General features: G+C 49.4%; 1 protein-coding gene across 3 annotated transcripts in view; it reads right to left on the minus strand.

Moving 5' to 3' along the window:
* Positions 1–13165, minus strand: part of TCERG1L (transcription elongation regulator 1 like) — an 85279-nt gene extending 72114 nt beyond the window's left edge. For all 3 annotated transcript variants that reach the window (XM_040563971.1, XM_040563970.1, XM_040563969.1), the window contains exons 1-3: positions 12898–13165; positions 11856–12002; positions 10804–10984 (exon numbers count right to left, since the gene is read on the minus strand). In XM_040563971.1, coding sequence (XP_040419905.1) covers positions 10804–10984; positions 11856–12002; positions 12898–13128 — 559 coding nt within the window. In that variant the 5' untranslated portion in view covers positions 13129–13165. The remainder of the gene's footprint in view (positions 1–10803; positions 10985–11855; positions 12003–12897) is intronic.
* Between the last annotated feature and the right edge of the window lie 3338 nt (positions 13166–16503).

Genomic DNA, 16503 nt, shown 5'->3' on the forward strand with positions numbered 1-16503 from the left:
AGATCGAGGTTTTCTTCTGCATTCGGCATAGCTGGAGAGAAGCAGCTCTTCTCAGAAACAAATCTGATTTTGCTGGAAGTATTTCCAAAAAGTTCTGGGAAGGGCTTCTTAGAATCACACTTAATGACTTCATTTACTTGAATTTCAAGAGTCAAATGCCTTGCAAGTAGTAGTAAAATACCATCACCAATACACACTTGAGGGGAAAAAAATAGCAATGGTTGTTTCTCCAAATCTGTTTTTGCCAAGGCATGCTGCATTCTGGGCAGTAAGATAAAGACACCCACTTTGCTATTCTTCCCCAGACTGCCATCTCTGCTCCCCTCCAGCAAGCAGATTAGGGGAGACATCTGAGGTTTTTATGTGACGCTACTGAAGAGCGGAGAGCAGCTGAAGAAGCAGTGAAGAGATTATTCAGAGACAATTAAGCGAAGGCGGTGAAATGCAGTGAAGGCAATGGAATAGGGCAGCAAGCCCAGCACAGTGAATGATGGGTGATCTCCAAATGTCTACCTGCTAACATCTGTGTGGAATAGGGTCTACAGGCACAGGAGAGGAGCTGTATCTGTTGTACCTTCTCTTTTATTCGAGCATAGCGTCACCCGCCTAAGTTTCTTATCGTACCCAGTTCCTTGTTGCTGATCTGGAAGACCTATTTTCACGTGGTAGACCTGGGCCAGTCGGCTACAGACATACAGGGACTGTAGGACAGCGGGTCTGGGCCACGCCGCAGCACCCGGCGGGATGGAAGGGCACAGCAAAACCCAGCTTTGGGCTATCAATATGGTACAACACAGGAAAAACTGAAACAAGATTTTCCGCCTTGAAGGAAAAAAATAATTTAACAAGACAAAAGTAAGTACTACTAACACTTGTGAGATATGAAGATTCACTCCTCTAAAAAAGGGTAATTTAATTCAAGACCTTCTCTCTCAGAAAAAACACACATATATATGCATGTGTTGTGCAACTTTACTGTACATGTAATTTAATACATTTGAAATTACACTTGGCTATATAGTCCTTCAGTCTGTTTCTTCAGTTCTGCCTACAGGAGGACATCTTTACCCAAAAAAGATGCGCATCTCCCCAAAGACCTGAATTAAAGAAATAAAAGAGGAGGAAAAAAATCAAACAGGTTAAAGACCTTTTTGAACTTTTTGGCTGCCATTGAGGAAAGAAAAATACATGAATGTATTTCCTTTTCACTTCTTTTAAAGACCCACTCAAATGCCTTCCCCCACCCCCCCCTTCAGTCCATTAGCTACTGCAAGTACCAACAAAGGCTCTGTAAGAGCTCTGGGGCTTTAGGAGGACCTCCTGCTGGTGAGGACAACTGGCCACTAACTCAAACACTGACCTTGCTGCCTCTTCTTTTCCACGTGAAAGAACTGAAAGACAATTCTGACACAAATGGAGTTCCACATAACATGTTGAAGTATCTCTATCCACGTATGCGGTTACCGAACGTATGGAACCACACAATACTCAATTTATATCACAGCTTTCCAATCGCCACAATTTCAGCCCTATGCAAATGAACTTTGGTAGTTTATGAAAAGAACACAAGGACTCAATACTAGCAGAAAAACACTGTCAAGTATTGAGTAGCATCCTAAGGGATTTGTAATACTTTCCATGTACAAAGTAATAAGTACTTTGAAGGCTGTCAACAGACATGCATGTTACAAGAGCTGTATGAAATGAAACACCAATTAAATATCGGTTGGTTACATACCTTTGCCTGAGAGTCAGTGAAGTTAGTAACAGCGAGCTCTTAATCCTCACCCGCAGAGGGACATACATCATTTCTACTTCTTTTTAAACCAAATATTTTTTACTTTACTCATAAAACTAATCATCACTAAACAGCCTGACTGCCGTTACCCGTTTCTTTCGAGGCTCAAGCTACTTTCCTCCTCCCAGCCCCGGCCACAGGCACCCCGCTGTTCTTTGGGCACCAGCACCACTGCACCATCCATCTGTTACCGAATTTGCTGCGCCTACGTACAGCACAATCCCAGCTACTATATAAAAAAATTAAGAAGTCGATCATTTGTGATTACAAAGACACTTCAGAAACGTTCACTGAATTTCAGCTGATGCTGCCTAAACCAGCTGAAGGCTAGAAGGGGGATTTTTGCACAACAATACAACACAACCAGATGAATCCTCAGGTCTAGTCCACTGGCTGGGGACCCATTCCGCAGCGTAGGGTTGCCACTTACCGCTCCAACCTGGAGTCAATAAGTTTTGACAAGCAGTACAGCTGTCACAGAAAGCTCCCTGAGGAGCTCTTGCTGGCAGCCAGGTGGGGAGCAGGGAGGAAGTGCTGGCGTGCAGCTCCGCACCCCAGCGTGCTCCGTTGGCATTAGCAGAGCAGCATGGGGAGACGGGTGCCCCCGACCCGCGGGGCGCAGGGGGGTGCCTGGGTCACTTCGCTTCGTGCAACAGCTGTCAGAAAACACTTAGCACTTCCTCTGAAGACGTGTGAAAAAACAACTCCAGAAGAAAGAACAAAGCATTTCAAGTGCGAATTATTGTTTACTATCCCTTATTCCCTTTCCCTTCATCTGTAGAGTCTTTAAGAGAAAAAAAAAAAAGAGATGATGAAGTCTGAGATGACAGCTCTTTAATAGACTTATTAGACTATTATCAGTATTAAAACTGACAACAACTGTCTTTTGATATGGAAAAAAAGAACATAGTTCAAATGAGTTAAAGTGGTTGTCACTGTCCAATCCTCCCTCCTGGAGGACAAGCCATAGAACAGGGGGGAACAGGATAAGGAAAGGTGCGCAGGGGCACACGGCTTCTGCCTCAGACCTCAGACCTCATCCCCAGCTGGGGCTCTGCTGCTCCAGGCAGGGGCACAGCATTCACCTCACCAGCTGCTCCAGGCCCTTTTGTAGGCCAACAGTGGTGGTGTCAGACACTGCCCTGGCCAGCAATGCAAGGCAGATGTTAAAACACGAGGTAAGATGACCCAACAGGACAAAACCTGATGATTTACTCAAGAAACCCAGAAGCAGCCCCTCTCCCAGAGCTGTGCCTGCAGCACAACCTCCCTGCAGATGGCTGCCCAGCCACCGCGGAGTGCCAGGAGAAAAAACATCTCAGCGCTGCTTCAACCACCAGCTGCAACCTCGGTGCTTCTGAAAACCCTACACCTTGGATCATCTGCTGATAAAAATCATTAGTTAGATATAAAAGTGATAGTTAGCATTGAAAGGACACTGATCATAAAAACGGTAAGTTTGAACATATGAGTATCATCTTAATAATAATATAGATACTTATCCTACCTACATATACATGCAAATATACTGACCAGTACATTTAAGGAATGTACTCAGACCCTGAAATTGATAGCAACTGGGAAGATAAATTACTCTTACTGTTTTATTCATCAGTGGGATTAAAAGGGTTTTTATTACAGACTGTTGGGATCAAACACTAGATATCGTCCTCTCTTGCTTCACTCAGTCTCTACCATTGTAAAGATATTTTCTCGTACCATCAAGTCAACAGGACCGATGCACTTCGGCAGCCTAAGATGGCATTCCAGTCCCGTACTTCCCACAGGAGTAAGTTTAGCTCTAAGAAGGATACATACAAACTACCCACTCAAGTATGGTATACTTACCAAAAACAATAAAACACTTTTTTTTTGGACCTGTTTCTGTCAGTTCTGCCCGACCCCTGCTCCCAGCTCGGCAGCCCGGACTGTCACAGCGATGTTGAGCCACAGGACGAGGGCTGGCTGGCGGGAAGGCCGCAAGCCTTGCTGAAGAACACTGAGCAGGGAATCTGCTCTGACAGAAAACCTTATGTAAGCATTTACAAATGGAGAAGGAAATGGGAAACGTTGCTTAAACTGAACCTACTGCTACAGAACATCACGCTGTTTGAGCATCTGACCTGGTGTATCGCTAACTCCAGGCGTTTTGGGAGGCTTACCTGGCCAGCTCCAGGCCGGCACCCCAAATGGGTACAGCACTGTTACTGCCCTCACCAGGGAGGTGCGCTTTGGAGCCAATGGGTTTGAGACCCGAAGATGGAGACACGGTTGCTTCTTGGTGAACCCCTTCCTGTCACAATCCAAGAATCACTGGACAGCAACTTACAAGCACAGCAGCCCACGGGGCGCTTCGGTGCTCTCCTGCTCCCCGCCGGTGCCCAGGAGCCGCCTGGCACCGCGCTCCTACCACATTCTTGTGTGGTGTTAGACCACGCGGCTGGGATTGATGCCAACTGTGGTTTTAACAGAAACTTCGGATGCTCCTTGCAAGGAACTCAGTCTTTTTATCAAGCACAAATACTTGGAAGGCCTACAGCACGTAAATTTATAATACCAGTATTTATTCTTGCAGAATTCAGATTACGGAGAACCTGCTGGCCCCGCTACCCGAATTGCACATGGTTCGAAATTTCAGGTGCTGAGCAGCTTGAAGCAGTACTTATCAATCAATATCACGAAGCAATGGGTCGACTTAAATAGTGTATTTATTCCAATACAAAGGAAAACATATTGATTTCCCTATCTTCTGAAGCCAAGAGGGAAGAAAAAAACATATAGCCTTTTATGTGTGTTACCTGGTATTGCACACGTCTGCCAGTAACAGCACCATTAATGGCTCACTTTTATGCCCACGTGTAGTAAAAATACCTGGCTCCTCACAAACACTAACAGCCCCTGCAAATCACCAAGAGATGAATTTCTGTATAATGGGGTCTTAGGACCGGGTAGGAAAACATGACAAGCAGGTCAGAACTACAAGCCTTTGCCATAAACATGCTGCATGTAGCCTTATTTACATTACTGGAGTGAAAACCCATCTTACTGGGGCCAAGGTCTGTAATTGTTTGGGTAGATAACACAAAGAGCAATAAAAAGCACAAATTTAATAAGACGAAACAAAAACATCATGAAGGCTGCAACTGAAGTCAAGTGTTCCCAAAGACTTCAGTGCTCCTCTCTGCAGCGCCTGACCGTTCCACAAACGGAGCGGGCTTTCGTGACATTTCAGCTCTTCCAGGCTCCAGGTCTAACTGAGCCTGGCTTTCACAGCCGGGGTCTCCGCGTCCCCCAGCCGTTACCGCCTGAACCCCGACACGTTCTGCTGCGGGCTCAGCCCCAGCGCCCCTCTATGGCCAACTCTCCCCTCTCCAGTATCAGAGATGAAAAGAGCATCCAGAGGCATACCGTGTCCCATCAGCGTCCGTCTTTTCACACACTACTCAAAATAGCCATTTTCTTTTTGTGCCTTTGCCAACACAGAAGCATGAGAAGAATAGCAAGATAAATATCTCCCAGCTTGCAGGCTTTGTACAGGATTCCTGGCATTAAAAGTCTCAAATTCAGCCAGGTTTAGGAACCAGAGAAGGTCAGAGGTCTTTTGTGTCATGTATTTCAAATTTGTTCAAAACCATACAACTTTTCAAAGGAAAATTGACCAAGTTTTTATATACAAAGAAATCGCCTTCCTTTATAAATTTGTCTTCAATTTAAACTGAAATTATCTATCTGTATACGTACACAAATTCACAGATACTTGCTATGAAGAACACTGGCTCAGTTCTGCAAAGGTTAGTGGGATTAAAAGAAAAAGTGAATACTAATAGGAAGGATGAAATAATTCTAATCCACATAGGATCAGTAATGCTAAAGTAATTTTGTGAAATTATAAATGAACTCATCTTTCTGATATTTGTGATTTCAGTATCAATGGATGAAAGAGCAGAGTGACTGGTTTTGAGCAAAGAGACCCTGCTGAAGCGTAGGGGAAGGAAAGGAACTTTGACTTAGTGGAAAACATCTTCTGTTGAAAAATCTTTCCATTAAAAAAAATCTGCTTTAAGAAGACTATCTTCCATTAAGGAAGATTCAAGGATTCCATCAAGGATTGTGTTCATCAATGAACACAAAGTCTTCATTCATTCCAGGTTAGATTGACCAACGAAAAAAATACTCAGAGCATTTTGTTAAAGATCAAAACAATTAAAAGGCTTTCACTTCTCCAGTATCCACTCACAGCACTTAGTGCTCTGACTGACAAGGCTCCCCGAAGGAGACCTCCACAAACACAACATTTTCCATAACGTATTGTTCCGCACACAACTTAGCACCTACCACTGCAGAAGTCCATAGAATCATAGAATGGCTCGGGTAGGAAGGGACCTTACAGATCTCCCGGTTCCAACCCCTGCCACAAGCAGGGACGCCACCCACTAGATCAGGTTGCCCAGGGCCCCATCCAACCTGGTCCTGAGCACCTCCGGGGATGGGGCAGCCACAGCTTCTCTGGGCAAGTACCAGGGCCAGTACAACACAAGACCAGTAAGAAAATGCAATTTATGTTGAAACGTATTAGAAAAAAAATCTGTTTGAGGAATGCCGAATGTTCCTGAATGAAAACAGATGATGAAGTGCCCGAGTTTACTCGGCTCTGAGCAGCACGTGCAGAAGGCAGCACCCAGGCTCCACTTACACTGAAGCTCCTGCAGACACCGCTTTCTCAAGGCTACACAAGTCCCCAGACTGTTGGGCTGAGCCACCATGACACTCGCCTAGAAATGCTTGAGGGCCTTTATTCAATGAGCCAGCAGCAGCACTAACGGAAGCAATCTTCGGTTCTGGGCCCTCTCAGCACCAGCTGCGGACAGGACTTGGGTCAGGTACGGATCCTCAGGTCCCTCTGCAGGCCTGAGAAGCTCCCTGCACAACTCCTGAGGCCGTCCACAGGTGCGCTGCTCAGAGGTACACGGTATTACAGCCTTCAGGAAGGAGATGTTACATTACTGGTGCTACCGGAGTGCCCGCATGCTGTCAGACAGCACAAGACGCTGCGTTGCAGTGGCATTGCTGCAGAGCCAGGAAGCTTTCAGTCCCTACAAGCTTTTGAGCCCGTGCGATGCGGCACCGTGCCCGCGGTCACAGGAGGCACCGAGCAGCTAACCTTGCATTTCAGTCACCCTTCAGCGAGCACAAGTCACACGCGGATTTCAAGGGCCACGGGCTGAAACCCATCATTTCAGTGTAACAAAATCTATGGATTTCTGCTGTCCTCAGCCAGGATGCTTTTCACTCCCCCTCCACGTGCCAGCAGCTGGAGCACATGAGCGGAGGTGGGACCAGCTTTGGTATTTGCTCAGGCGGGCTCTGCTCACCGCTCTCCCACCCGCGGTTCGTAAAACGCTTCTCCTACAGAGATAAGGGACTTTCATCTGTACCTCCTGAACCTCCCCTTGCAGAAGGCTAGATGAAAGGCTTGTTCTCCAGGTTTCCCCGTGAAAACCTTCCACGCACCAGTAAGAACACGTGGCTTAACGGGGAATTGCTGTCAGCAATGCTCTTCAAAGCCAGAAACGCATATTGAAAGCAGCTTTACTACCATCAATAACAGTAAAAGCAGCGAACATCAAGGACCAGAGGGCTACAGCTTCCACCTGAATAGTGGAGCCAAGGCTCCCTCCATAGGCCACCAGCCACACAGGGACGTGCAGAAGGCAGCAGAAGGAAGGTAACGCGTACCCCTGTACCTCTGTAACCCCGTCCCCAGGCAGAGCCGTGCCTGGGGACGCTGCTCCCCACGGGAAGCTCAGTGCTGAAACCCACACGCCTCAGTGCAAAGCAGAGACCTCGTTCCGAACAAATTAAGCACCCAGGACAGCTAATTCACAGTGCTTTGAGGAAAGCTTCCAGGAAGCTCCTTCAGCAGAGCAAAGCCAGACAGCACAGCTAACACGGGCTACCTGACTCGGTCCGCAGGCGACAGAAGCGTTAATCCTTTCTCTGCAAAAATACCTAGACGCTGCCTTCCTCGCTTACAATAATGAGTCCAACAGACATAAAACCAGCTGTCACTTCTAGGCGGGAAAATACAATGTCATTATTCACTTTAGATACACAAAATTGTAAGCACATAAATTCATGTTTTGTAATATACTGGAGAATAATAGCAGCTTCTTTTTCTTACAGAAAATAACACCTAGTAGCTCGTACTCACAGCTGTGAAATTACGGGCATTACCATTCACCAAACACCAAAGCTTCATTCCTTTATCTTTGTAACATTGCTGATACGCTGAGAAAACAATTATATCATTACTGATAACGGTGGAAGGCAAACCCGCCTGTAAGAGAGGCTTTCAAAATGAATACAACCATGTAGTCTGCAAAAAGCTTATTAACTTCGCAGTTTAAACCACTTAACTGAGCAATTAGCTCTCAGTATTTATTACTCTTCATATTAACTGTAAAGCTTACATAGGAAATACTTCAAGTACTACCGTAACACTTCCTAGGAACTTTAAGTATGTTTGGAAACAGCTCCTGATCGGGCTGTAGCGCATCGATATCCATCTTCCCATTCTTGCAGCAGTGTCATAAATACACACACGAGCTCTGGAGCACACAAACCTCAGAGCACATTATTTCATTAGCATCCACCTGATGCATGGATTGCATCGGTCAGAAAAAACATTTAGAGAGGGACGGGAAGATTTAAGAAGTTAGCTGAGGGGTGTCTTCACACCTTCCCCTGCACCTCTCCCACTTGAAGGGGAACACGGAGAGCTTTCCTGAAAGGAGGGCAGCAAATGCTGAGCACTCTCCTGGAAGAAGAGCAGGAGCTTGCGCCGTGCCAGGCTGCTAGTGGCACAGGGAAGGAGCCCGAAGGGTAAGAGCTGCAGAGGTGAATGAGTCAGGAGTTTTACCACCACCAACCTCTGTCCGTGCTGCGCAGCCTTAAGAGCAGCATTCTGAAAGGAGCTCAAGAGAGGAACTGCAATAGTCAGAGAAGTTGCCGTACACTGAAGGAAAAAGGGCTGCAAGAGAAATTTAGAGACATGAGCAGGAAAGGGCTCCATCATAAATCTGTCCTGTAAAAGCAGCGACTAGAATTAGATGTAGCATGAGTACACGTAACCAGGGCAGAGAGGAAGGCGAGGCTGCAGCACTGAGCACCTGAGAAGCACAGTGCTGGACGCAGCCCTGAACAGAGAAGGCAACGGGAAAGCAACCAAGAGATGGAAAAAGAAGGGAAAGGCAGAGCCTGAGAAAAGACAAAATAAGCAACCACACAACTTGGTTGCACACCAAGTTCAATTTGAAATGTAAGCAGTGACAGGTCAGCGATGGAATTAACAGCAGACAGACTCTGTATCAGCAGGGAAAAAAAGACGCCATTCAGGGTAATTCTACCAGAAACCTTCTACAGCAGGAGAATAAGAAAGAAGAAAATGGATCAGCACCAGTTTGATCCATCTGAAGATCTGTCAACACACGCCTGGCTGTGCACATATTGTTCACCAGGAAGGAAATCTTCAGAGACAACACAGCTTCCTCGTGCTACTTTGGGATCCCAACCTTGCCGTTGGGCTGGGAAGACCCACTGCTCTGCCTCGCGAGCTCTCCTGACCTGCTACCAGATACATATATTTCAAATATAAAGAATAAGTATAACATGCATTTCAAACTCTCAGCTGTCGCTGCATTGTCTGAGCCGACAGCTCAGCACAGAGCTCTCTCAAGACTCATCAGAGCAGCACACACAGCCAGCACATAAATTCAGGCCAGTTTACCAGGTACCAGGCTACCGACCCATCCGCAACACGTGCATTTGTGCAGCTACGCCAAACTCCTTCCTCACCACTGCATTTGTCATTAAAAATGCACTTCAAGCAACGCATCCTGTCTGGGAACACAGCTGAGACATTCCCTACCCCATCCAGGTGGGAATGCATTAACATAATGGGTTCTCACCCGTGGCCTCCTTACTTACGACCGCCGTCACTCCCACCAGAGCCACGGCACCACAGCTGAGCACTGCCGGGTTCTGGCAAGGACCGAGCGCAGCTTACTGTGAAGGGCTGCTAGAAACATCAAAACACAGAGCTGATCTGAGTTGTTCAACACGCTAATTAATCAATCTGGCAAATTAACCCAAACAGTAATCTCTTCCAGCACACTCTCACTGAACTTCGGTCTTACTGGAAAAACACAAGAAACTGACCGCGTGCTGCAGGGACTCAAAGCACAAAGTACTGCCCACGGCGAAGACCAAGGGAACAAGGGCTCCTCTGCCAACCAAATGACCATCACCTTACATCCAAGGCAGAAACAAAGACAGCAAGCCATTAATAATATCCTGATTCTGAATTTAAGAACGTAAGTTACTGGTTTAAATATCAGTAGCATTTTAGTCCTTAATCCTTTCCGTGAGACATCTGCTATTCCAAATTAATACTGTAACTCACAGAGAGAGAGGCTCAGCTTCACAGCAGCGTACTTTGTTCTCTTCCAATCACAAAGCTTAGCTTTTCTATTAACAGCTGTGACACACCCGAGTTATGCTGATTAATGTCATTTATTTCATAAATATCACTGTGCATAACTGAGTTCTAATGAGATGATGGATCAGTTACTCTTCTCTACTGATTACTGTCTACACAAACCACATCGAATTCTTACAACTTACAGCAAATAGAAGAATCACACAAACTGTATCAGTAATTTTTTTTTCTGGTTAATTGAAAATAAGCCAAGTATCTCAAGGGTGGCTTGCCCCATCTTTCTGGAAGTAGACAACCAGCTACGGAATAATCTGTTGCAATCTTCTATAATTAATATGTTCTTTTCTTTCTTTTAAAGTAATTTAGGGGATGAAAAGCACTCTGCCATCAAGGTTCCAGATCAATTGAGAGATTTTCAAATGAATGGAATGAAACCCTTACTTTAGAAAATGGCTTATGCCTCTCTGGAGTTGCATAAAAAGCGGTAAATACTTAATTATTTACTAACCTGGTATCAGCTGAGGTGCCAACACCACTGTGGGAAGAGGCCTGGAGGCAGTAGCTGGCCTGGCTATAGCCATAGCTACTTGATTTGTCATTAATAGAGGTTTCTCATTTCCCTGGAAGAGTCTTGATTCCTCAGGATGTATCCATGCTGAATCCAGAGCAAATGCATTATTTAAGTATATCTGTCCAACACAAATAAAAACATTAAGGTTTGAGATGCTTTATTCTCACTTCTATTTCTCAATTTTTCTTTTTAATCTTTAACCCATTATTATGATGTGGAAAGTATCTCAATTTGGGGACAAACTTACAAAAACAAACTGATGCTGCTCCGTAAGCGTTGTGGACAGAGTTTAGCTGATCATGAGAAAATTAACTGGCTCTGAACATGAATAATCAACTTATGCAGCATCACAAATAGAAAATAATAAATGAAGCCAATTGTGCCTCAGACAGAGCTATTCCAGAGCAAGTCTGTCTGCAATTCGGAGACCTCAGTCATCTTCTAGGTTGGAATGACAGGGACAAGGGAAGGAAATGGGAACATACAGTCACAAAGCCTCATTTCAATTATTCAGCTAGTTAAATTTACAGATGTAAATAACGATGGGCAACATGAGGGCCTGGGACCATGATTGAAACCCTGGCGCCAACCCCAGGGCTGGCAGCGCTCCCAGCGACAACGCTGCCTGCGCTGCACCCCCATGTCCCCTCCTGAGAAAAAACGGGGAAGTGCTCAGGAGGGGAGAATGGAAACTCTCAAAATCACGTCCGGTAGTGAAGTTAAAGCATTTTACCCAGCATAGTGTGGATAAATGGTAAAGATATTTTATTCTTTGCGTAACTTCGCAAGACTGAAGATTTAACACCACACCATTTAGTACCCTCCTCCGCTCATCACCCGATGACATTCCTTCTCCGTGGGGGTTTCCCTGACAAACCACTGCCCTCCTGCACACAACTGCAATTTACAAAACCACAAGTATTCTTCGGCTCACGCAGTCTACATACGCCAGCATTAAACATACTTCAGAATATGAGAATTGGACTTACTTTGCAGTTCGGTAGCCTTTTCTCTATCCAGTTTTTTCCAGCGTGAGGCGGAACCGTAGATGTGTACACAGGTGGAAAAAGAGGAACAAATTCCACGCCTGAAGACGGTGAAAATCCTATGACTGGAGAATGACCTCCAAATATCCACTGAGGGGGAAAAAAAGCAGGGAGAGAAGTTAACAGCGGGATTTCACCCCGAGTAAGCCAGTGCTTTTCGCGGTTTCTTAATCAACTAGGAGATGACTACACAACATTTCAGAAACAAGCCTCTTCAGCCCAAAAAACGTTCGTGTTTCTTTAGTCGCTACCCGGGCAGCGAGACACGGCACAGGCGTTAGGAGCTGCCCCGGCGATGCCCGGTAAAGCAGCGCCGGGCGGAGGGCTGCGGGTCGTCCCCAGACCGCGGCTTTTCTCCGCCCGAACGAAATTCTCACGTACGAAACCAAACCGTCAGCCGGGACCGCTCCCGGCACGGGCACCGCCGGGCGCACGAAGGCAGAGCTGCGAGCGCGGCTCCCGACACGCCGCTGCAGCGGGGCGCGGGCCGCCGGAGAGCCCCGGGGCTGCCGGGCGGGGCGGCACCGGGCCGGGGCACGGCGGGGAACTTCGGGCCGCCGGGGCACGGAGCGGGCACGGGGCGCTGCCAAACGCCCGGCTGGGGGAGAGCGGCCCGGGGGCGTCCTGCGTGCAGGGGGCGGCTGCGAGCCCTGCGGGGGGGTGGGGGGGGGTGGGGGTGTCCGCAGCCCCTTCCCCAGCCGCGGGGAGGGAAAAAAAAAATAGAAAAAAAGAAGAGGAGAAAAAAAAAAAGAAGAAGATGAAAACCCCGCAGGTCCGCGCGCCCGATGGAAAATCCCGGTGCTCCGAGGCTGGGAGTACCTCTAGCGGCGGCTCCCCGGCACGGCTCGGAGCCCACCCGGGCTCCTTGCGGAGGAGCCGCGCTCCGCCACCGGCCGGCTCGGGGCTGCCCCGGCCCCGCACGGCCCCGTCCCGTCCCGTCCCGTCCCGTCCCGTGCCGTGCCGTGCCGCCCGGTGCCGCCGTTACCTGCCCGGGGAGCAGCGCGGCGTGGTGCTGGTGCTGCCGGCGGTGGTGCCGGTGGTCGGCGGGCAGCAGCGGCACCAGCGGCTCGCAGGGGACGTGCCAGCCCGGCGCGGACAGCAGCAGCGGCGGCGGCGGGGGCGCCCCGCCGAGCCGGAGCGGCACCGCCCAGGCCCAGGGGGGCTCCGCGGGCCACAGCAGGGGCGGCGGCCGCTGGGCTGCGGGGCCCGGCAGCATCCTGCATGGCCCGGGGCGCCGCCGTGCCCGCCGCTCCGCACCGCCGCCGAGTGCGAGTCGGGCTGAGGCGGGCCCAGGCGCCGCCCCGCTGAGGCGCCGCCCGCGCGGGGCGGGCCGGGCCGGGCCGGGCCGGGGGCTCTCGGCCCCTTCGGGCGGCAGCCGCCGTTTCCCGGCCCGGGGGGGCGCCCGAGAAGGGGCACGGGAGCGGAGCAAGCGCCGCTGCACGGCGAGGGGCCGGCACCGTGGCTGCTGGGCGCGGAGCCGCACGCGGTGCGCCCGGGGCTCGGCTGTGGAGGCGGCTCCCACGACGCGGCGGGCGCCCTGCGGGGCTCTGCTGCAGCCCGGGCTGAGCCCTCCGCTCCCAGCGCCTCCGCTGCGCCCCGCAGGGGAGCAAAGCCTCCTGGTGTCACGGTGCATCAAGATTTTTCAGCAGCTGCCCGCATCTCCGCTGCGGGAATAGCCTCCCCTGCCTTGCTTGAACCCCGGGCTCCCAAGGTGGAGGCCGCTGGAGGCCGGTGCCTTGGGGCAGAAGGCGCGGGCACGAGGCCCACAGCCCTCACAGCCTGCCCGCTGAGGGCTCCAGAGCAGCCCCAGAGCAGGGGCGACACCGCCACCGCTGCCACCACCGGCGCTGCCGCCACCAGCCAACACCGCACGCGCACCACGCGTGCCCTCAGCTCCTGCCAGGCTGTGGAAGAAGCCCTTGGCAGCGCTACCCGCTCCTCGTTAAAACTGAACCCCGTGGCACGTGGCTGCCGGTGTCCCAGCCTCGAGCAGTCGGGAGAGGGTCACCACGCTCTGTGATGGTGCGAGGAGAAAGGGGCACCGCAGCAGCTCCTTCCTGAGGCCTGGCTCAGGCGGCCCCAAGGAGCCTCCGTGGCAGGGCAGCCTCCTGGGAGCCTTGCTCCGTGAAGAGCAGCGCCTCCAGCGGGGAGCCGGCCGGGAGGGAGCTGGCCAGGCCTCTGCTGGCTGCTGGCAGCACCGCAGCTTCCAGCCTCCAGCAAAAAGTAAGGCAACGAGGACCAGACCAGAGGGACGGGCTGAGCCGCACTTCGTACAAACACTTCAGCTGCACGGCTCAAAGTCACTCGATGACAGGAGTTGGACTCGATGATCTTTATGGGTCCCTTTCAGCTCAGGATATTCTATGATTCTATGTCTGCCAAAGCACCAGCACTGCTCCGGTTCCCCACCGTAACGGCGTGGCAAGTGCCACGTGGGGAGAAAAGGCAAATATCCCTCTGTACCTGTTCGCGTGGTAGTAAATCGCCGCGTTCCCAGGCTGCCTACGTGTGACGGAAAAGTTGGGACATCAGGATTACGCAGATGTCCACAGGCAAACCTGAGGCTTCCTAAAACAGTGTAGAAGAAAGTCAAAGGTCTTAAAAATTCATGTTGTCTCTTTTTATTCAGTTCACAAAGGAATCGGGTCTCTCGTGGCAGCGAATAACCTTAGTGAAGTTAATTACCAAGAAGTTTTGAAGTAAAATTATTGTGATGCATGGGTAAACACGAGATCAGGAAAATGCATTGCTTACAGTCATCCTCAGAGAGATCCTGGGACGTACAGATTTGAGTAATCTACAAAGTGACAGAAATCAGATAAAGAGAAGATCAGTTCTAGATATTTTAGTGCTTGGTTACATTTTTTAAACACAAAAATCGTGTAATGGTGATTGTAGCTAAACAGAAAAAAAATAAATATATAGTGACAGGAAAAAAATGGTTGTTTCCTATGAAATGCAATAATCCTGGAGTAGAATTTGTCAATTTAAGACAGTTTGTTTGTTTGTTTTTGTCTATTTAAGAGCAGTTCATCTCTAAAATACTCAATATAACAGCAAAATAACAAATTGTATTTCATTGGACATACTTGCAGGGGACTTATTTTGGGGGAGAAGAAATGTGGAGAATTTGAAGGAGTTCAGCCGCTCTTGGTGTCTGCTCACGTCTGCATTCAGAGCATCCTTCCTCCACACATCCGCACAGCCCTGTCAGTCACTGGGAGATGCTTTTAACTACATTTTTCCAAGGTACACAACATTGTCAATACTATTTTTTTTTCACACAAGCAAGGAAAGTTAGAAGGGACCAAAACCATCCTTGAGTATTGTTCTATTTAAGGTCCAGAAGAAAAAAAAAATGTTTCTCGGAGGAGTTTATTTGCGGTGTTGAAGCCAAATTTAGTTACTGGCAAATGCCAGCATTTTACTTTTTTTTTTTTTTTCGGGGGGTGGTGATGAGGGGGAATTATAATCTCTTACCAGTGTGCAGTCTTACCAAATACTTTACTAATATTAGATGTGAGAGTTTGTGCAGGCAATGTGACCTCAGGAAGCCCAAGCTCACTCAGGTGAGCTGAAGTCAGAGAAGAGTTTCTCAGCTGCTATAAAGACATTTTGTAGCCTGGCTAAACACATGCACACGCAAACATCAGCTGCTTTTTCTTTCGGACTTCCTTTTCCTACACTTCAAAGAATAATAAGAAAAGTATCGTTCTGCTCCTGCCTGGAGCTGGGGAAGTGTTTGAGTATTTTCCAGCCTGCGTGCGTGGCAGGTCTGTGGCATGCCCACGTGCAGGAGGCTCGGCGTGGTCCAGGCTTGGCGCTGCCGTGCTGCACCCTGCCCGAGGAGGAGGTGGCCGCAGCAGGACAAGCTGCACCACTTGCCAGGAGCAGGCGAGCTGTGCTGTGCTCTGCTTTTCCTGGCCAGTCCAGTGAGCGGCAGTGATGCTGAGTTCAGTTTAAGCGTCCAGGGATGGAGCAAAGCGCACAGAAACAGCGTCTGGGCAGTGAACGCCATCGTTTGGGAACAGCCCCTCGGCAGCGCTTGGAGGAAGAGGACAAACTCCACTAAACCCTGTGCAGAACTGGGGTGACCGGTGCAGCACTCGCTGGCTCTGAAGCCACACTTTACAAAGTGAAAAGCTTCAAGTAAACTTTTCCGGCTATGGACTCACCTGCCATACTCACGTGCACACATTCTGCTTCATGCTCATCTTCAGGGCACAGAGCGGCTTCTCAGGAGGAATGCAGCAGCCCCAGTGCTGCCTGCTCCCTCACCGAAGCACGTGCAGTGGGTTGCTTCGTTCTGGTAGGGGCTGCTCTGAGCAGCCGTCCTCGTGCGCAGCCCATGTGTGTTATTAAGGGGAAGGCTGGAAGGATGTCCTTCTATGGACGGAGAAGTGACGTGGGTCTGGGTAGTTCCCCAGTTCCTCGTGGAGCTTATTCTCAGGGCCTGTTCCGACGGTGTTCTGCTGCTGCTGACAGATTTGTTACACCTGCCTGCGAGCCCAGGGAGCGTTTACTGTCACATTAAAAGCTGATGTGCTCGAAATGGCCTGTACTGCTGAGAAGGCGGCACAGCAGCACGGGT

Source organism: Cygnus olor, chromosome 7, assembly GCF_009769625.2.
Source record: "Cygnus olor isolate bCygOlo1 chromosome 7, bCygOlo1.pri.v2, whole genome shotgun sequence".
NCBI classification, from domain to species: Eukaryota; Metazoa; Chordata; class Aves; order Anseriformes; family Anatidae; genus Cygnus; species Cygnus olor.